This window comes from Gymnodraco acuticeps, unplaced genomic scaffold, assembly GCF_902827175.1.
Source record: "Gymnodraco acuticeps unplaced genomic scaffold, fGymAcu1.1, whole genome shotgun sequence".
NCBI lineage: Eukaryota > Metazoa > Chordata > Actinopteri > Perciformes > Bathydraconidae > Gymnodraco > Gymnodraco acuticeps.
The window spans coordinates 109,571-132,398 of record NW_022992222.1 but is presented as its reverse complement, the minus strand read 5'-3'; the positions used below and the strand labels follow the sequence as shown (position 1 = coordinate 132,398).

At 39.5% G+C, this 22,828-nt stretch overlaps 1 protein-coding gene across 1 annotated transcript in view; it reads right to left on the bottom strand.

The window, feature by feature from the left end:
* ttc7b (tetratricopeptide repeat domain 7B) overlaps nucleotides 1-22,828 on the bottom strand; it is a 33,890-nt gene that overhangs the window by 6,425 nt on the left and 4,637 nt on the right. Inside the window, 16 exon segments of the mRNA XM_034205974.1 lie at nucleotides 2,001-2,141; nucleotides 8,896-8,993; nucleotides 10,011-10,127; nucleotides 10,206-10,366; nucleotides 10,487-10,559; nucleotides 11,687-11,744; nucleotides 12,208-12,325; nucleotides 13,043-13,231; nucleotides 13,385-13,522; nucleotides 14,143-14,206; nucleotides 16,912-17,087; nucleotides 17,776-17,854; nucleotides 19,761-19,882; nucleotides 21,039-21,202; nucleotides 22,643-22,721; nucleotides 22,723-22,736. Coding sequence (XP_034061865.1) covers nucleotides 2,001-2,141; nucleotides 8,896-8,993; nucleotides 10,011-10,127; nucleotides 10,206-10,366; nucleotides 10,487-10,559; nucleotides 11,687-11,744; nucleotides 12,208-12,325; nucleotides 13,043-13,231; nucleotides 13,385-13,522; nucleotides 14,143-14,206; nucleotides 16,912-17,087; nucleotides 17,776-17,854; nucleotides 19,761-19,882; nucleotides 21,039-21,202; nucleotides 22,643-22,721; nucleotides 22,723-22,736 — 1,791 coding nt within the window.

Sequence of the window (22,828 nt, the reverse complement as noted above, 5' to 3'; positions counted from 1 at the left end):
GTGTGTGTGTGTGTGTTTGTTTATTATACTCTTCAGACTGCTTATGTTTGTGTCTGCTGGGGAGGCAGACATGAGAATGGAGTGTACTCTAAAAGTGATTTAATCTGCCTACGCCCTACGAGCTGATGTTAGTACTAAAAGACAATCATTCGGAGAACTAGCAGACAGACTGTTTGTGTTGTTGTGTAAAACCAAGGGCGTAGTTTGGCATTTGGAGGACGGTCCCTTTCAGTATTTTAGAGGACAGAATTGTCCCTACCATTATTTGAGCAAAATAGTTTCTGTATTATCTTTGATGCTTAAGTCATATTAGATCATTCGCATGTGCTCTTCCGGAGGTTTCGTCTTTATTACTGCCTAAAATGGAGAAGGCTATGCTTTGACCTGTCCACCTGTTGCAAATTAAAATCATGGCGAAAAAAAGATAGAAACCAGATAACGTTGATGACAAAATGTCGTTATCGCAGATAACATCAAAGCTATGGTGGCCAACATGTGCAAACGCGCTACAACAGCCCAATACACTTTCATTAGGTGAAACGCGCCACAGCTTAAAATACGATGCAAATATAAAAACAAAACATTTGCCAAAACACATGCAAATGAAGAAACATCTTCACCTACTTGACAACGCATGCGCAGCATTTAGAAAACACTAACCAAATGCACTGCATAAACGAAACATTGCAAATACAAAACGCTACAAGAAGCTTAAACACATGTTGTCAAGTTGGGGAAGATGTGTTTTTATTAGGGCCGGGACTTTAACGCGTTAATTAAGATTAATTAATTACACAAAAATTAACGCATTTTAATCGCACTTATTTTTGCACCGCGGAACGTTTCTCACTGGATGAGTTTCAGGCGTACCGATTATACTGGAGCACCAACTAACGTTCGTGACTTCAGACAACAACAAACCACAGTGAACAACAGTGGGAAATGTTGTTTTAAAAAACGGACGGATGGAAGCGTCGATAAGAGCACGGTTGTGTGCAAATTATGCAAAAAGGAATTCGCATATCACCGCAGCACATCAAGCCTCAAGTATCACCTCAATGCAAAACATATAGCAGCTAGCGTGGAAGCTAGCGTGGACGTTAGCCTCTTTTATCGCGTTCACACCAAAAAGAGCCGGTACTAAAATTAGTTCATGAGAACCTTTTTACCCCCACGAAAGTCCCTGCTAGAGAGCAGAGAGCTGCTAGAGAGCAGGGACTTTCGTGCGGCTCTGAGAAAAGAGCTATATTTCTGATTGGCTGGGCGGTTTGCAAACCACGCCCCGTAAAACTCCCAAAAAGTTTTGTGAAGCCGCCATTTTATTATCCTCGCATTAGCATTATTAGCATTAGCCCAGCGCAGAAACGCAGAGAGACTAACTTATGGCAACACAAAATAAAACATGGGAGCGGTAGAGATGAGGAGGTGTCGGCGTTCTGGCGATTTACTCGGAAGGCTTCAGTAGAAGCTGCTGGGACTCCCAGCAGCTTCTACTGAAGCCAGTCCCCAACTCCGGGGACTTTGGGCGGCAGTATACGCCGTGAAGTGGTTTGCGGCCTGCCAGTAAACCTAAAGCAGAAGAAGAAGAAGTGACGTCAGCGGCTTCATTTGCCTAATCCTCCCCCAGGTTCAAAGAGTTCTCATGAACTAAGTTCTCATGAACCTTTGTGGGAAAAGTACTGCGGTGTGAATGCGCCTAATGGTGTACTAAAATCCATGTGAAAAAAATTGCTTCTCACTGTTCTCAGGTCAAATATTTATATGTGATTAAAAATGCGATTAATTTCGATTAATTAATTACAAAGCCTCTAATTAATTAGATTAATTTTTTTAATCGAGTCCCGGCCCTAGTTTTTATATTTGCATCGTTTTTTAAGCTGGGGCTGCGTTTCTCCTGATGGAAATGTTTTGGACCGACACAAACATGTACACACTTGCCAAACACTTGAACATCTGTTGCACTTCCATGCGTGTAGCGGCCTGTTGGTTTGCCTACATACCTGCGTGCAGCCAGATCTGAGCCAGGGTCATCCAGGGGTGCATGGGTCCGTGTTTGGGGGCACTGCTCTGCATGGAGGAGGCCACCTCGGACAGAGCCTGCTCTACGCGACTGGCTGCTATAGACGTAGCATGAACTGAGCCTGGAGGGAGGACATCCAAACATTATACACCATCATCTCCTGCAGGTACTGACTAACTACTGCAGCACACAGCAGCTTTTAATTCTACCAAACAATATCAGATTTCCCAGAAACAGGAAGTGAAATCTGGAGTGTTTGGGTAAAGCTCACAACTCTAGGCTCGCAGCTTCCTGTTCCTGCTCTAAAGCCTTCAATCAGTCCACACCATTCCACACGCTGCAACACACAGTGTTATGCCCCCTGGATTAACCAGGTTTAAATGGATTAATTTCTGCACAACCATGCATAAACACCGCATCAACCTGCACTCAGATGATTAGTAAATGCGTCTCACATTTTGTCTCTGCAATTGGATTACATTATAACAGGGAGGCAAAATGGCCACCACACGGGACTGCAGGAGCACACTGCAGATCTGTGAAAGCCAAGCATAATACGTCTTCTGGTGTAATATTTGATCATATCCTGCACAAAACAAATGTAGTTAAAATGACCATTTATGGGTTTTCTGATTCGTACGTTAACCAAAATAATGTAAAAATGTCTTGAAAAGGTATATTTTTATCCATGACTTTGATCAATTTGACTGAAAATGTATGAATAAATCCACTTTGATCTGACCTTTTATGAAACGTGTTTTGGCACAATTGTGTGCTTTTTTATTTGCAGCGTTGTTGAAACTTCAGGGCATTTCTCCTAATGGAAATGTTTTGGGCAGTTTTTTGCACTTGTTGGCCACCGTAGATTAGGATAAAAACGTCTAAACACGTATATTTTTAATACATTGCATTGATAAATATTAACTGAACGTTGATGACTAAATCCACTAAGATCCGTTCTCTGTGTGCAAATTAGATTTCGTTACATTTTGAGAACTATACAATCTTTATAATTTGAACATTTTAAATCGTTTTGTTCTTTTCAATAAATGCTGTAAAATACAGACACTGATTATGCTTTACATTTGTAAAAATGCTAGTGCTAGTCTAATGTGGTAGACGACCTTTTTGGTTTTTAAGTCACGTCATTTACAGCCTGCAGTGATTATATAACTATATAAATATGCGCTTTTTATATCCTGAACATGGACTAAAATAAAAATGGGGAATGGTCGAAGCTCGCCAAAATAAAAGCTTTACTTTAATAAAACATCTCCCATCCCCTTCTCCTATTATTCTGTTCTCTATGGTCCAAAATACTCTTTCAACTACAATGACATGAGCTGTGTGTTGGGGTGTTAAGGGACAGGAAGTAACCATGTGTAAAAGACAAGTGAGACGAGGATAAAAAGAGAAGATTTGAATATGCACAATGTGTTTTAGAAGTAATATAGTTTTACATTTACATTAGCAAGCATCACTAACACTCAGAGCTAACGCTGTACTGGAGAGAATATGTGTAAAGAAGCCGGATATAAAAAGTACTGTCCTTATGGTCAACCGGCGAGAGAGAAAACGTTTGAGCTCCATACTGTTTCAGAAATAATGCTTGATGTGGTTTGGAACATAATACAGCGTTTAATCACGGCAGTGTTCAGCTGAGTTTCTGCTGGTAGAGAGTCTTCTCTTCACAGAGCTCACTGCTTGCATGTGGACGCTCCAAAGGGGCGTGGCCAGCAGCAGCTCGGTTACATTTAAAGGGCCAGACCCAGAATCAGCACTTTTGTAACAGGGCTGAAATAGAGGGGTATGAGGCATGGCCACAATGGGTGATCTGTTTGGTACTTTGAGCAAAACACTTCAGAGACATTTTTCTAAAGATATGGCCCTATAATATATTGTTCAAATATAGCATAATAGGTGAGCTTTAAAGTTGAGCAGAATTGATATTGAGAGCATGAGCGTCTCTTCTACATAATTATGAGAAGACCCTGCCTTGCCTATTGGAGACAGTTTTTTTTTGTTTGTGACCTCTATAGGCAAGGGACTATAAAAGACTATTTTTCCCATGGCAAGCCTTTAATTGGCTTGATTTGATAGCTGGGTCTGTTGTGATTGGTCAACTGCTTAGAGATGTCCCGCTTATCGCGTACAATGTGTTGGAGCGCTAGCCAAGAGAAGCCCGAGTGATGTCAGTATCTTACTGAAGTAAACAAAGGAGTCCAATGGAGGCCTTTAAGGCAGGGGGGTTTTGGGGTATATAGAAGGTAGGTTGAATAATACAGAAGAAACCCAATTTTAAGTGTTTTATCAATCTCTCCATTTATCAATATCCAACATGTTGTTTCCCTCACATCCACCCCTTTTACTTTTCTACACTGTTGTTGTTGGCTTTTAGTGATACGCTTATAGACAGACGGTAGGACATATGGCCTTGTCAGTGAAAGAACAAAGTGCTATTACATCAGCGGTTAGTTGGAGTTGTATTGAGAGGAACAGAAGTAGTGATGCTGTATATTTTCTTATGAATTGCTTTCACTCTGACCATTTTGTGGCCCTTATATTCAAATCAATCTATGAACTGGATGTTTTGTAATACTGACAAAACCATGAGACTTTCTTTAGAATATATAGAAGTTTTCACTTGGTGCCATTAGAGATCTGCTAGCAGACTACGTAGGAAGCCTCCTGCCGTGCCTTGTGCCTAACATGTGGGCATTTCACACAGCAACACATGCACCAAAGCTGCTCACTGAATCAAAGGAATACACTGACTGACAGGAACAAATGTACAGATGTAAAAAAAACAAAAACGTTTCTCTTTAAGAAGATGATCAATTGGCTATCGCTTGATTTAAAAACCTTTCCATTAGAGTTTGTTAGATATGCACTAATTATATGACTTTGTTAAAACGACAGAATTCAGATCCTTCATATCAGATCATAGTTATTCACTAAAATCACTGTTAACTTGTTTTCACACGTGTGCAACAAATGTTTGTTTCTAATCAAAAAGTAAGGTAAAGTGATTCCAGTATGTTTAGTGCCATTTTATTTTGACTAGTGAGAATGGGTTAAAATACCCTTTGTTGAGAATGTTAACATGTCATAGAATACTAATTTATTGTGTTTTTCACAATTTGATGATTGTCAGGATAAGATCGTGTATGTCTACCACTATGACCAGGATATTGTGACCTCAAATGTTCATATTGCCTATGCCTCTGTCAGCATTTGCTCTTTTTTTGCTTTTATCACGTTATATTCCTTTAAGTCGTTGTATTCCTTTCAAATCAAATACCATCAACTTGATATCAATTCAGTACAATTCTCCTGAAAACTGGCTGCGGACATCACGTTAAAGCAGAGGATATATGTACATTTTTCCTTCCTAAAGATAATGTACATATATCGGAACCTCATCAGGAAAGAGAAGGTCAACTGGGACCGGAGGATGGACGGAACAATGGATGGAAAAAAGAAGGTCAGATGGAGGTTACATGGCTACTTACAAACAGAAAACATGGAGGAAAAACCAAGAGTGCTAGCGTCCTGAAAGCCGCCTTGACACAATGGAGGATGGGAAGAAAACAGAAATACGATTGTTAATGATTGAAAAAAAGGAAGAGACAGAGAGGAAATATCCAAATAAGTACGATATCAAAAGATTGCCATAAAGACGATAGTAGTGCAGGTCGAAGAGGTTTTTATTCTTTACTTTTAGATCAAATGCTGCCTCCACTTGATCTATAATATGCTGTAATCTTTTCAAATAAATGCTTACTTATGAGCACATACTGTATGTACATATACAGCCATAAATGTTGAATAGGATATATTCTGCTCATTTTCAGGTTAATATTTGTATTTTCTGCTTTGACATGTCTCCATGCTTTAATGTTCAAAAAGATCTTTACTTTTCTCATACTGCCTGTGCTGCAGCACCTCTTCTCACCCTCTGTCTGAAACCAGAGCCCAGTCTGCTCTGATTGGATAGCTGGTCGGCTCTGTTGTGATTGTTCAACCGCTTAGAGATCACCCGGAATGACATTGTATCACGTACAATGTGTTGGAGCGCTAGCCAATAGAAGCGCGAGTGTTACACAGTGATGTAGTGTCGAAAGAGGATTCTTTGGCTTGAATTTTCTTAGGTTCATGATATCTCAAAATGAGGTAGTGCAGAGTAACTATATATAATAATATACTGTAATTATCCTCTTGCTGACTGAAAAAAAATCAAGCTCTGGAGCCAATTACAACCATTATTTTCAGTCCAAACATCATTAGTATAAGAGATGGCAACATAGAGAGACAACATAAGGTTGGAAACAAGACAAATTGATGTTGGCTCAAATGTAATATCCTCACAGAAATAGAAAGAGAAAGGAGGAGGATGCAGAAAATGAACACAAACAAGAGACACATATCCAGGGGAGAAGTAGATAGATGTGAAGAGACAGTAAAGCTGTATGTAAAACTATTGTGTATATCCACAATGAAAAGAGAACTCAACGGATTTCAGTATCCTTGTGTTCATTTAAAGGTCCCATGTCATGGCCATTTCCACTGATCATAATTCCATTGTTGAGGTCTACTAGAATAGATTTATACTGTGCGATTTTCCAAACTCACATTGGTTTCGCATACAGCATCTCTGTAAAGTATGTGTATTCAGCAGTATTCACTCTCTCCACTAAACGGCTCGTTGCAGCTCTTGCCCCCCCTCCCTGTGAGCCCAGTGTGCTCCTATTGGTCGGGACCAGTCGGGACGTTGTGAATCGCGCTAAGCTCCGTGGAGGTGTGATTTCCTTGTTTAGTGATACACAGCGAAACACAGCCAAACTCACCCTGAGCACACACAAAGTCACAGCCGAAGTAAAAACAATAAGTGTGGCTTGATATTGAGTAAGAAAAAGGTTGATAAACGCTGTGAGAATGGGTCTGCAGAGGAAGTCCGTGGATTGGTCAATTTGGACCAATCAGCGGGGGCTTAACGTAACGGCTCCGCGGACGTAACGTAACGGCTCCACGGATTGGTCCATTTCGTTCCGGGGACGACATGACATCATGCGTACCCGGAAGAATCAAATGGATGATGACGTATCACCAACGAGGCGTTTTGGGGAGGTATTTTCTGTATTAGAGTTTACTCGCTACAGGGTGTACTTTGAGGGTTTTGACTCTGCACACCGTTTACATGCATAAAAACCTTCATAACACACAAGGGGACGGGTAATAACCGGAAAAGCATGACATGTCACCTTTAAAGCGACAATCTTTGTTATCTATGTGGAACGTAGTGGTGTGGAGATAAACTAAAGTGCCTAAGTTCACCTGAGACCTAAGTAGTAAGTAGAGTAAGCCGAAAAAACACAAAACTACAGCAGCATCAAAGCTCAAGCTTTTGTTTTCCATGTTAACACGCGGAGATTCACAGCACGACTGAGAACTACCTGTGAAGCTGAAGCACATCCAGTATTAACAGTTAGTCAGTTTAGTTATAGACTTGTCCTCCATGAAGACTCAAATTCAAGATTCACCTATTTAATCACCTCAATAGGCTGGATACATTCTTTAATCATTTAGTCATCATGGCTGTCGGGCAGATTACGGTGTGGGTTATTGCAATTTGTTTTATAATATCCGGAAATACTCTGCGAGGTAGCTATCATTTCATAATAAACGTATATATGAAAATATATATATTCTCTCTGTTGAATAGCAACAAAGAATGTAAGCCATTATACGATAAGATACACTTATACAAAGATGGTACTTTCCTCTTCAGTGTAGTGAGGAATTTAATAATACAAAATAATATTTTTTTAATAAAAACATCTTAAATGCGGAGGAGCACTGAGTGAGAAAATTAGGGATAAAATGAACTGATTTAAGATTAGTCAGAAAATGATCATCATAATATTAGTTTTGCCTCTCAGGGCTTCCATACATCAGCAACATCAGTAAGATCATTCGACAGTTGCTCAACTTTGACAATGTCCTGAGCCGCAGATCCTCTACGTATATCAACATGCTGTGGAGAACCAGCGTGGAACACACAAGTTCATTAAAAAGCCGATCACCAACAGGTTTTCTTTTAGGTCACTCTCCACACCATGCTACAGGCAGAGTGGACGCAGAGGGGGATTACAATTGGAGAGCTGACGGAGATTGATGTGGTTGCAAAAGTAGTGAGTCCTGTCCTTGGTGGGCGCAGGAGGAAGAGGAGGAGGAAGATGGGGAGGAGGATGAGGAGGTAAAGGGCCAGCAGGAAAGAGGAAGGATACGTTTCTGTGTGGAGGGAGAGGAGGAGGCTGGAGGATGAAGACAGGGGAAGTGGGGGAGGACAGAGGGGAGGAGAGTGTGGAAATGGTGGAAGGGGAAGTGGGGGAGGACAGAGGGGAGGAGAGTGTGGAAATGGTGGAAGGGGAAGTGGGGGAGGACAGAGGGGAGGAGAGTGTGGAAATGGTGGAAGGGGAAGTGGGGGAGACGGGTTCACAACTACAGTGGGATGAAGAAGAACCTGAGACTACAAAAAAGAAAGGAAACAAAAACAGAGTTCAATTAATAATAATTCTTGAGAAAACTGGTGTCGTAGATAAAGCAAGAATTATAACTTTATAAAAATAACGTTACTGAAGAGGCAATCAATTAAACCAAGAGCAGGAAATGTTTTCCTTTGATATAATAAGTAGAAAAAGGTGATACATATAATAACATGAAGGACCTCTTTAATTCAATTTTTATGATTATATCATCAAATAAAACTACAAAAAAGATGAATGAACTGTGCACAACTGGAGTTTTTTCACTGGGGAAGTCTTGAGGTCATCTGTGTGTGTGTTTATTAAGTGTGTGTGTGTGTGTGTTTCTACCTGTGTCTAGGTCGCTGAAGTCAGGCAGGGTCATGGCGTTGAGCTGCCGTCTGTCTGCTATGGCTCTGTCCAGAAGACTGCTGCCACGGCCAGAATCACTGCATCAGGAACATGAGGTTACACACACGTGTACACACACCTGGGTTGATAAGCAATTGAGTTCTTTGCAAGTTCAACTATAGGTAGGGCTATAGCTCGGCTATAGATTAGATAATGTCCTACATTTTGGATATTGTTAATCTCATAAATGTCTTTTCCTTGTTTTCAAAATCTGCATTACAATAAAGTGATGTCATCAGAGCTCGCCTTACTGTTCTGGTTGTTGCCATTAGTTGCTCTTACCCAAATATCCATTATATGCACATACCTAATATTTTTTTGTCAAAAATCCTTGTTTAAATATTTTGTGAAATATTATCACCGATAGTCAACCCTAAAATATCATTGTAAAATCGATTTGGAGGTATTAGATCAGAAATATTGGGATATTTGATTTCCTCGATATCCCCCAGCCGTAGGTAGGGCATCTTAGAAATATAAATATATTTTAACGTTGCACACAATAATAAGCAATACAAATATTTATTTATTTACAAGGATTTGAGGTCATACTATCATAAATGCTATATTACCTTACATTTTATTTAGCTGATGCTATTATTATTATATTAATATTTAGCTATCCTTAATCCCAACCAATGTAAGTGCCACATACAGAACAGAGACACATTCTGAAATGAAAGGTAAATTAAATGGTTTTTTTAAGCATAGGCCAAATTATGTTTGCTAATAATATGCTGCTGTTGTGTGATTTCAACGACATATTTGACATAATAAATCATCTTTTACAACATTGTGAAAACATCATTTTGTAACCATTTGCCTCCTTGTCTACATTCACAAAGAATCTGCAGAGCTTTATAAATTACAAATTCAGTCTTCATCCTCGAAGACATCCTTTACATTTGTTTGGAGCAAACCCAATATGGTTAATAGCTACTGAATGAATGAAAGCAAAACAATTGTCAGGACTGGAATTTGCATTGAGGGGGTGTGTGTGTGTGTGTGTGTGTGTGTGTGTGTGTGTGTGTGTGTGTGTGTGTGTGTGTGTATACCTGGGGTTAGTGAGGTTGTAAAAGCTCTTCCAGATCTGCAGCATGTGTTTACAGGTGAGCAGAGCTTCCTCCGGTCCTCTACACATGGACTCCAGCTTCACCTTGGTGTACAGCAGACTACAACACACACACAATCAGAGAGCAGCCACAGAAAAAAGACACTTTAATGTGTTGCGGTAAGTGTGTGAGTCTCACTTGAAGTTCTCGGGGTACTCGGACAGAGCCATCTCTATGATATTGAGCGCGTCGTGGTAGTGTTTCTGAGCGGAGAGCAGCAGGGCGAGCAGGTGGAGGGAGTGGACGTCATCGCCCTGGAGCTGCAGCGCCTGTCGGACGTAGCCTAGAGCCTCTGGGATCTACGCACACACACATATACAGACTACAGGTTGGAACTACAGTTGGGGTAGAAAAACACTTTGTAAATGGACAGGAATGTCATTTTCTGACTTCCGTTGTCACCACATGAGAGGTGCTACCTGTCTGGAGACGGCGAGCTGCAGCGCCAGGTAGAAGGCTGCGAGATGGTCAGTGGGAGACAGACTCTGAGATCTGGAGAAAGAGAGAGGAGTTGAATTAATACGTTAAATAAGAAGATATGAAACGTTAAAAATATCTCCGGGGGGGAAATTGGGTTGCTGCAGTAGCAGAACAGTATAAAAGTAGCAAACATTGCATAACAATAGATTGGTTTAGAAAACCAAACCGAGGGATATCTTCAAATGTAAGACTCAGTTAGAAACTCTCACGCCATCAAATCAGCAGAATGACCCACTATAAGACCATGTTGTATTGCAGCATTATACAAATGTGATAAAAGCACATTCTGCCTAGTACTCAGATAGTAGAAACAATATGGTCTTAAAATACCACACTACAAGTAAAAGTCCCAACGTTTTTTTTTACATGAGCAGAATAATATAAGTTTTATCAGCAAAATGTACTTCAAATATCAAAAGTAAATGTACTCAGTATGCAGAATTGCTCTTTTCACAATATTATAAAATTATAAAATACTAATATTTTTTTTTGTATCAGCAACAAATGCATATAATAATATCAGGTCATTTTGATATAGTGCTTTGTCACGTTGAACCAATTGCACTTTTAAAAACGCAAATGTGCCAGCGCACGTGTTGTCAAACTGGTAAAGATGTTTCTATATTTGCAATGTGTTGGTTTTATATTTACATCGCTTCTGAGCTGCAGCGCATTTCTCCTATCTGAGATATTTTGGGTTTTTGAAGGGCGTTTTCACCAGTTGGCCACCATAGGATGCAGAATCAAATGTACAACTGGATCAAATTCTACTTTAGAGCAAAACTTGCATAAATGTACTTTGATACATTTCACCACTTGAGTCTATATATTCAATTATTTGTTTACCTTATTATTAGATATTATTATAGCTACAAATCACTCTTCAGTAGGATGTGTCACATGTGTTAAAATAGCCTCTGTGTTTGAGCTATGGGTGTGTTTCCTTCCGCTTGAGGACATGTTTATGGAAAGACAGTATACCCATATATAGTGTGTACACAGATGACAGACATAGGGTTTGAATAACAAACAGGTTGCGTTCTTTTCGGCTGAGCAGCAGTTAGTGCTGCGACAGCGTCCTTCTGAGGGAGGTGTGGGAGTGAAAGAGAAAAGAGAGCGCAGCGTGGCTCAGGCCCAACCTCTGGAAGGCTCCCAAAGCTTTCCTCTGGTACTCCTCCTGCGTGCTCCGCAACGAGGCTGAGGGGGGGCAGAGGCACAGAGTCAGGGAGAGGAAGAGGAGGCAGGATGCAGGCAGGAAGATGTATACAGTAATACAAGTGCGACAGTCTTATGACCATTTCTATTGTAGCATTGGATGTCTTGATGTGTATATGTGGAAGCATTTTATAGAGAACAAGAAACAAAAATGGAGGCAAGCTCTATCGTGTGTGTTTTTAAAAATCATTTTTACATGAGATATGAGACTTCCTTAAGGGTTGTAGCAAAAAAAAGACTAAATCACCTAATCTAATAATCCCTATTTTGAATAAAATGATTATTTTAGGGGGCGGACATCATAATATATAATAACAGAAAATCCTAGCTAGGTTTACCTCAACAAAAGATTTCAATGCAAGACAACCTTGCTTGCTTTACTTGTTGTTATCATTCACAATGACACTATCTTTAAGTAAGGTGTCATAAACCCACAGAGACTTACCGTCAGTGGCTTTCAGGCTGTACACCAGCCCAATGGCCAGGTAGCCTTTGGCTCTGAACTCTGCTGCTTTCTCCCCCATGTCAATCACAATGTTGGCAAAGCACTCCCCGTCATCCAGCTGCATTATGGGAGAAGGTAGATATATAAGGAGAGAAGGAACGGAGAAAGATTTGATTATTATAAAGGTGTTTAGGGTAAGCTAACATATTAGCTAAACGTGGTATATTATACAATGACAACAAACATTGTGAGTAAAACATGAACAATATTATCTTGTAATGAAAGACTACACATTTTATGAAGTGAAGATCGAGCTCTATATTGAAGGAGAGCTCAATATGCCGCAGTTGCTTTACATTGGACACTAAGGCGGCACAATGATTCAACATTGTGGCTGTTTTGACACAATTCTTCACAAACTATAAAATATTATTTGAGATTTTTCTGAATAAATCAGAATTATTAAAGTAACAAGTAACTCAAGCTTTAAGATAAATGTATCTGATCAAATAAACAGTTGTGGCTGGTAATAAAAGAGAATTGATTAAAAAATAAAATGTATGGCCATTTTGACACCATTCATTTGAATGTATAAATATCGAGATATTCTACTTGGCCCAAAGAAAACTGAATATATATTAAAACTAAACCTTTCACACTCTGTAAACTAACTAAAACTAATCTAAAAATGTAAAAGAAAATTCAAAATGTAAGAAAAATTAGAACTGCTGAAAATAAATATTCAAAACTATAATATCAGCATGGTAGCTTGAGAAAACTTCACCAAAGATGTGTAGAACATGTGGGTTTAAGTGTGCAGGAGGGTCCTCCTTACCCAGTGTAGGGGTCCGATACACAGCTTGACAGCCAGCAGTGGGATGGTGGGGTCGTCGGGCTTCAGACGGATGCACTCCTTCAGGACTTTAACGGCCCGCGCTGATTTCCCAGCAGCCATTAGCGATAGAGCGAGCTGGTACCACAGGTGGAACTCCTCGAAGGCAAACTTCATGGCTCTCTCCAGACACTGCAGAAACAGGACACATCTCAATTGGATTGTAATAAAACATTATTTGTTTGAGGAATGGACCAAAAGGAGATTTAGGGTGTTTTAATGTGGGTGTATTATTATGGGATTGGGCTTTAACACTTTCTCTATCACCACAGAGGGACAGCTCACCTCTGACAGCATCTCGTACTGCCCCCTCCTGCCCAGAGCGATGGTCAGCAGGTCGTACACCACCGAGGCCGACTGCAGGCTGATGATGCGATCATTGTTGTGTTCAGGGATCCTGCTGAGGACGGCGTCCCGGTTAGCCTGAAACACACACACACAAATACAGAGATTTAGAAATGGAACATGGTTTAACGAGGTGAGTGGAATATTATTTCCAACTATTTCCAGTCTGAATAGTGTTGGAGAAAGTATTCAGATCTTTAACTTAAGTACAAGTACTGATACCACACTGTAAAATTACTATATTACAAATAAAAAAGTAGTAATATATGTATTTTTTAAGTATTTCATTTAAAATTACCCAATGCAGAAAACATTTAAATAAAATTGAAAAAAGGACACAAAAAAACTCAAAATTATTCTAATTTTTAAAAAAATACTTAAATGTGTACAGGTGCAAAATATTATTGTTTTAATCTGCTAATTTATTAAATTGTCTTTTTGTCCAGGTGTTCTTGAATAGGGCTAGCTAATTTGTTTTATTTATACATTTCATATTTGTATTTTAAGAAATCAGAATACATAGAGTAACGAATAACTGAAGCTTTAAGATAAATGTAGTTGAGTAAAGTATTTCCCTTTGAATTGTAGTTGAGTAGAAGTCTAAAGTGGCATTAAAGAAACCTACCCATCCAAGTAGAAGTACCTCAAATTGGCACTTAAGTACAATACTTGAGTAAATGTACTCTGGTGTGTCTTACCATGGACTCGCTGATCAGCAGCAGCAGCAGAGCCTCCTCTGTGTTCTCCTGAGGGCAGAACAGACTGAGAGGAAAGACAAAAGACAATTAAGGAAAGAAAAAGATGGACAACTCGTTTGGATTCATTAGGGTTGTTTCCCACAGTTTTCCACACATTATCCCTTACTTCCAGGGCCGTTTCTTCCTATAGGCGGACTATGCAGATGCATCCAAAAAACAAATAAAGTATAATTCATACACACAAAGATGAACAAAATTAGTAGAAGCGGGAGGGCTGAAGCATAGCTTATGGGAAGTAGCCCTCCCGTGCATCATCCTAATACAGCGGCATTATTGCGTCAAAAACGTATAGAAATTAAGGAGTACAAAGAAATAAAGAAAACAGGAGAAAAAATTCAATAAAAGTTAGGGCAGGAAAACAATAAATGCATATATATACGAAAACTAGATATAGGGTCATTTTCTGCACATGTCAATAGCAGTTTCAACTATCTTTTTTTGGAAATGAAAATACTATATATAAATATATACATATGTACACATGTACTTGGCAAATGAATAATAATATATGCATATGCATATAATAATATATGCATAATTGCATATAAACATTGTGAACACTTATTTTCAAGTGACTTTTTTTACATTCATATGTTCACGCTGTGGTTTGGAACTGCTTTTGAATGTTAGTAGGCATTTTCTTATGGAAAATAATCAGTACTGTTTTAAGCTATACTATCTCAACACATTTGAATATATTGAGTTTTTTTAAATATGGGAGTTGTGTGTTCATATTTACCAACACCACAGACTATTCGTAACACTTTTTTTTGGGATGTTATTATTCTTTGTAGATTTATTGAGTACGTGTTTCCCCATATTTCGGAGCAGTATTAAAGGTAAGGGAGAAATAGACTGTTATAAAGAGTATCTTTTCTTCAAGAATGTTCTTAGTATGATACAAAATACCTATTGTTTTTGACAGTTTAGTCTGTACATAACTTATATGGTGCTTCCAGTTGAGTTTTTCGTCAACAAGCAGTCCTAAAAATGTACATGCACCAACTTTTTCAATCTCGGTATTGCAAATCCGTATAATGCAGTCATTTCTACTCTCAGACTTTGTATTGAATAACATGTAATTTGTTTTGGCCAAATTAAGGGATCATTTATTAACTGCAAACTAGGGGTGTAACGGTTCACAGAAGTCACGGTTTGGTTCGTATCTCGGTTTGGGGGTCACGGTTCGGTACGGGTTCGGTACAACAAGAAAAAGCAAAAAAAAGTCCCAAATGCATAATTCCAGGTTTGTTATTTATTTTTGAACAGTAGTGCAAGTTTCAGTTTAAAAATAAGGAACTCTGACATTTTGAATACTTAACTGTATTAAACAGTTAAAAACAAACCACAAACAGAACCACACACACTCAGATGGCCATATTATCTATAATGGCTGATGTCAAACAAAAAGGTTTCATCAAGCTGTAAAACTAAAAAGAATGTCTTGAAAATATTACATCATAAATAATAAGAAGGTGTTTCAAGAGCGCATAGTCGTTGAAAAACATATGCCAGAAGCTTCCGTTATTTATTTTGGTCTCTCGGCTCTCACGTCTCTTGGCTTCTTAAAAACAGCGGGGATCAGCTGTTGAACTGCTGCTGTCTTTCGGCCGGGCTCCGGTGATTGGCAAATCTGGGTGATGCCTTCTGATATGATTTAGCATGTTTGGCGTTTGTTGCCATTAGCATACCGCACCGCTGTCTAACAACGCCGACACACCGTCCTCGTCCAATCCACCACTCGTCCGATCCACCACTCGCACACTTCATCGTTATTGTAGTCCACAGGGAACCCGAAATGTTCCCACACTGCTGATTTAAAAGAAGCAGGTGGGTTCTAGCTCCTGTGTGTTATTTGAAATCGCCATACTAACTTTTCTTCTTCTTGTATTTTGTTCTTCATTTGTTGTTTAAGGGCGACTGGCAAACAGGTTTTAGGCGCAATACCGCCCCCTGGATTATATATAGTGTAGTGGATACTGCCCTGAATGACAGACTTTTTTCCCACTCGTAAAAAAAAAGGCGTATTCCTCGTGGACTGCGTGTGCTGAACCGTGACGTCCGAACCGTGACGGTACGGGACGAATACGGATACCGTTACACCCCTACTGCAAACCAGTTACATAGTATTTCTAATTCTATATTCACAATTTTAACAAGATCGCCAAGATTATGATGGGAGCAGAGAATTCAAAGTTCAATATATTTGGGGAGAATTAAAATGAGCCATCTTTATTTGTAGACAGCCAAGCCCCCTCCTGTGAGTGTTCGGTGAAGCATTATATGCTTAAAAATCCAATGTAGGATATAAACACGACTAAACTGCAATGATAGCAAAGCTGTGGCTTGTGTTTTTGGGGTAATAAAGTCCAAATCATCGTTGGGCTGTCAGCCAATAAGTGACCTCTGAGGAAGATGAAAAATGTAAATTAAACATTGTTGAGAAAATGCTGCATCTCTTGCATTTATTGACGTAGAGGAGCCTTATTGTTTACCTTTTTAATATCATTTTTTGTAATTTTCAATTGCTTCGTTTTCGTGAAATTAGCCTGTTTTCCTATTAAAGTGTAACAGATTGATGCATCTCCACAGATCATCTTAAAAGGCATCGGAATCCCCCCCATTGTAGTTAAAAAAACTGTAAAAACTAGGGCCCCCAAACAGCATCTTGCATCGGGCCCCCAAAAAGCTAGAAACGGCCCTGCTTACTTCTCTCCCGAGTAGACCCGGGCGCGTCGGCTCAGGCTGTAGTTCTTGCTGATGGTGTGTCCCTGCCGTGTGGGGTCGTCCAATGGCGACACGGTGGGCGGGTCTTCCAGAGGAGACCAGTAACTCTGTTCACACATCCCTCTGAGCAGGATCTCTGCTAGCTGTCTGGCTATAGTCTGAAACACATACATGCACATTAGGAAAAGGCACTCTGGTAGGAACACAGCAGCAGTCTGTTTACTCTGGGATCACTGTATACTGTCTACTTCAAAGACAGAAGAAGAGGTCATTCTTTTGCCACTATGGATCTCTAAATAAAAACAAGATGGGGTCTGGTGGCCTGTAAGTGAAGCAGCGATGGATCATGGGAGTTTCTCATGCAGTCAGCTTCTCCTGGTTAGGTTTCCTCCTCTCCAAAACAAATGGACCGACAAAGACAACACTGTTTGGATGCCGCTAACGTTAGCTTAGCTTCTGAAATGACCTAAAATCAAGTCCCATTGGTATTACCTTTGATATGGTGTAAATATGGCGTTAAAAACGATCAAGATCAAAAGATCGTATTGTAAATCTGTGGCTTAATCTGTTTAAGAAATACATTTATATCAGTAAGCTGACGTATGCTCAAACATGACAAACAACAAACATTAACCGAAACAAACTCAACATAAATTGATTGAAATTAAAGACTTAGATCTAGGTTTGAAATATGTAAGGAACATTTGGATATAAATATACAGCCAAGTGAGATGTAAACCATAGGTCTTTGTACATTGTAATGCTGAAATGTTCATAGTTTACTTTCTAACAGACTTGTCGAAGAAGATTCTCCTTGAATAAACGAAATGAAAAGCCCCCCCTCACCATGCGCAGGCTCTGGGTGGTTCTGTTCTCCACAGCTCGGAGAATCTCCCGAAAACGGCCCACGCCTCGTGTCAGGTTGCTATGGCAACATAGTGAGGAGAAACAGGAAGAAGGACACTTATTAGAGTCTGTCGTGCTTGTATGTGTGAAGGGAACATATTTTAAAACAGTCTTATCTTATTTTTTTACTGTTTTCGTATATCTATCTTTTAAAATAATTTGCCATTTATTTTCTTTTGTCATGTTTTCTTTCTTTGCTTTGTAGAAACAGCTTAAAAACTGTTGACAAAAGTGTGAATATGACTTTGTCTTATTTTCTATCAATGTGTGAATCAGGGTATAACGTAACATCTGTCTGAACAAGGACCATGCATAACGATACATTAGTCTCAAAGACAGAAATGATGCTATATACCATCTGCAGTCCTTGGGCAGGTAAACAATAACAATCAACAAACAGTGAAGTGCCTGTCACACCAACAATTCAAACAGATCTAAATACAGATGTATATATATATTTTTTAATTTAAGATTGTTTATATTTTTTAAATGTTGATGCTGTGCACATTTTGCATGCCGGCAGCTTCCAATGAAAACAAACCCTTTAATGTGTCATGGTCAGAAATGATGTGATTTGCTTTCTTTGTTAGGGTTTGTTTTAACTGAATTGAATTTCAGGTGAATGAATAAGAAACAGCTTCACTAGCCGTTTCTCAAAGTCGAGGGCGCTTCCTTGGTAGGACATGTCCTTCCGAGTCAGGTCCTTCAGAGGCAAGGCAAGAATCCTTCCTAGCATTCGGAGAACGAAGAACAGGCTAGCAGGTGTGCGTCATATGCAAGGCCCCGCCTTATTGAGCGCGATTTGTTTGAAGACTCATAACTGATTTGCGAAGATGGACACGTTTTTGATGTTGTCTTTTATCCATCAATTTGTTGAGATGGAGGAAGAGATGGAGCGGGAGTATCGTCGGCGTCTGTCTGCTCGGAGGAGGAGGATGTTCTAGTTAATTAAGTCTTCCCGCTTGCCTTCCGTACGAGTTTTATTCTCTAATGTAAATCAAAAAAAAATGAAGCATCCATAATAACTCCATAGTTAGTTTGTGAGTTGTCCTGATGATTTGAATCCCCCTTGGTAGACACCCCTTTCTATTCCCTCTATTTCCTGCTTCCCGCACAACACTTTACTTCTGTTTCAATTTTGCATATATAGTTTGTGCATGTTTGTAGTCGTTACAGTCGTTATCGATGCAGAGAAAATGTGTAATCACATTTAAATTGTATTTTTAATAATGTAAACACACACACAAGCAAATTGCAGATTTAAAAAAAAATAACCATTAACAATTATCAAATGTCAAGTAAACTGAAACTGCCCTCTATTCTTGATGTCGTGCAGGCCCATCATCACTGCATTATTAATGCCACAACGTGGAAATTGGTCCGTGCGCAAAGAATTGTGGGTAATTTAAGACCGCCGAGGATACACATGAGCAGCCTTGAAATGTTCTGCAACGAAGGACTCAGTCCTCGGTAGAATTCCAAGGATCCAGTACATTGGAACAGTCCTTCGGCGGGATTCGATGACGTAGCATCCTTGAAATAGAGGCTCTGAAGGATCCTTCCTTGACATTGAGAAGCAGCCACTGTCTTTAATTGAAGTCACTTAATACTGAAGTAATAGCAAAGCCAATGAGCCAGCACTGAGAAGACACTTTTCAGATTCCCTCCAACCTGCTGCTGTGCTGTAAACAACACTGTGGGGACGACTTCCTGCTGCACTGCCATTATCAACCTGTCCGCTGCTTTTAACACGACACCTACAAAGTGGGTGGGATGTGTTCACAGAAAGTTGGTATTTGTTTTGGGCAACTCATACCTTTTCAAAACTCATTTAAAACATGTTTTTTTATTTAAAAATCTCTGTTTAGTGATTCTCTCGGATGTCTCCTGTATTGATTTGTCCTCCACCCGTTTCCCTGTCTTACCCGTTCTTGAAGTGGATGACGTGTGCCCTCTGCAGGCCCGTCTCCAGGAAGTAGCCCAGTTCCAGGTCCTGGGCGGTCGGGCCAGGCTTCGGGCTGCGGTTCTGAATTCCTGCTGACAACGCCTGCAGAAACACACAGGGGGGGAAAATAAGAAGAAGTTAACACAAAATGCAAGGCAGCTGAAAGTATATTAATGATATGTAAAATACTGCTTCTAACTGTCATTGTATATCAATAAGGAAAACCTATTTTCATAACAAATATATTTTTCAGTGTACCAGATATGTTTATTTAAATAACAGATTGTCTTTTTGTATATTAATTTTGGACAGTTTATTCTCAGAGGAAAACACTACAGTCTAGTTGCAGCAGAGTGAACCCAAAATGTATGGAACGGCCCCAAGCACATAGAAACTGCTGGATGCAAACTTGCATAAGTTGGACAATTTGTTCATTAAAACGAAAGGCATTATAGCATATGTTAGAAATATTTAAAAAATGACCAGGGGGAATTGGAACATTTTAGAGTGGTTTTGGAGGTTATTGAGTCCATTTCTGACATGTTCAGGATCAACAATGGCAAATGGTGTAATCAGTCCCTTAAATCTTCCAAATCAACCCAAAATTAATCATGGTCCAAATCAGCCAAGCCATTTTGAAACTATTGTCCATGACTTTCTTTATGATAATTAACTGAGTATTATTGGGTTTTGGACATTTGAACTTTTACTTGTAAGAATTTGTGATGTGTAGTTCTCACTAGTATTTGGTATATTATAAATAAAATGATTAGTTCTAACACTATCCTAACTTAATATAACTAAAATACTTCAAAATATCTCTATAAATCATGTTGCTGTCCCTCCAAACCACATTCACTGTGTATTGAGGTAACATCATCATACCATGTAATAAAGCTACAGTATGACACCTTCCGTTGTATAAAGCCATGAGTTTATACAATTCATCTCACAGGAAATGAAGTGTCATTAAAAGGTTGAGACGGTTTGATGTTTGCCAACCCAGCCTGTGCATCCTTTCTCCAAATCAACAGGAAGGGGTGAGTTTGCCAGTTGGCTGTCATGGGCGCTGACACATTTGTCAAACGTGCACGCTGTCAGCAGAATATTCCATTTCACACACCCACAGGGGACGGCAGGGTCCAGGTGCTGACAGGTTTCTAATGAGTGTTTGTATAACGACACTGCAATAGAAAACAAGTACGCCACACTCTTAAAAGAAGAGGCCTTATTTAAGACATAAGATCACATGACACACCTTCTCAGCCTCCTGCAGGTAGAGCAGCGCGATGTCTCCAGACTTTTCATAGCAGGTGATGATATCCTGCTCCCGGTCTGTTGCGCTCCTATTGGACGCTGGAGACCCAGTGTTCTGATTGGACAGAGCCGGAGAGGCGGCCGGGACCTTCTCCAGGCACAGTCCTAAAGGAGACATACGGAAATTAAAATGATTTAAGAGTGACAAACGCCATGAGTTAATTCTTCTTTTAATGTTTATCTCAAATGTATTGAACCACACAAAGCCTCATTAAGTTCAAAAAGACAATATCGCAACAAGTGTGCCTTTGAAATGAACGAAAACCCCACCTTAGCTTCAGTGTCTTCCAAAATTGCTCATGTTGGGGCTGTTTATTGATTTGTATTTTGTTATAGTTAAATCCTTATTGTATTGCTGTTTGTATAAAGTAATTTGATCAGTATTCAAATTCATTTTAGAAGTATTTTTGAAGGCAGCTTCAGGCACCGGGTGATTTGGATATTTAACTGGAGGAATGAGGGGAGGCGTGTGACACAGTGGATAGAGCCTTGGTGTTGGGATCAGGGGTGCACAGGTTCAAACCCCACTGCTGTCAGCATGTCGTTGTGTCCCTGAGACACTTCACCCCAAAGTGCTCCTGTGGGGATTGCCCACAGCATTGAGTATGTGAGTCGCTTTGGATAAAAGCGTCTAACAAATGACATGTGATGTAATGAATGATTGGGCACCGAGAAATAGTGTATGTTTTAATATCAGGAAAAGACATGACGTGAAGCCTTCGATATTTGTATGTAAAATATATTGAAACCAAAGGGAAACCAACCGGATGGACCTGGACAATGGGCTTCATCCTGCGTACGCTTGGCTAGCTGGTGCCTCTGTGGCCGGTTGATTTTGTTTTGTTTGTTCTTTGGTTCAAGGACAAATCGCCACTACAGATAAATGCAGGCTTCAAAAAGAGAACAATCTTTTAATGTATCTTTTTTCTATAAAAGTATATAAAGATTCAGTCTTAATCACATTGTCCTTAAGTATAATAATCAATGGAATGTTCTACTTTGGCTTGTTAAACATCACACATTTTATTTAGTCAATATTCAAATTCTGTTTTTTCATGAAAGGTATGTGTAAAGAATCAAAATCCAATCTTTTTAAACTGATGAGGGTGATAGCGTGAAGGATTACACGTGCCCCAAATTAATTTGAGTCTTTTAATCTATTGATTAGAATATATATATTTTTGACACTTGGAAGATCATCTTCTCTTATAGATTATCTGTTTTTGTCTCAAAATATAATAAATCATTTATGTCGTTACATTAATATCTTATCAATCATAAATGACAGGCAGCAACTGTCCGAGCAACTCGTGTCCAGTCACATGGATGAATGACAGCAATACAATGATTCAAGAGGAGCCACAGATGCTGCTGTGTGCATTTCTTCATATCACACTCTACTGCCATCATGTGGAGGAAAGCAGTAGTGCAGAAATAAAGATCAATTATTAGAAAGATTAGGAAGCACAGGACAAAAACGATTGTGAGTGTGTGTGCGTGTGCGTGTGTGTGTGTGTGTGTGTGTGCGTGTGTGCGTGTGTAGACCTTTAGTAGCGTACGCCTCTGCTATCATGGACAGCCTGTACACAGGAGCCCCCCCCAGCTGCATGTCCTCCAGGATCACCCCTGCTGTAGTGACCTGTCAATACATCATTATGGAGAAATATGTAAATACACCAGTATTATACACATACAACTAGGGCTGCAAAAAATTATGAAACGCAATTATTT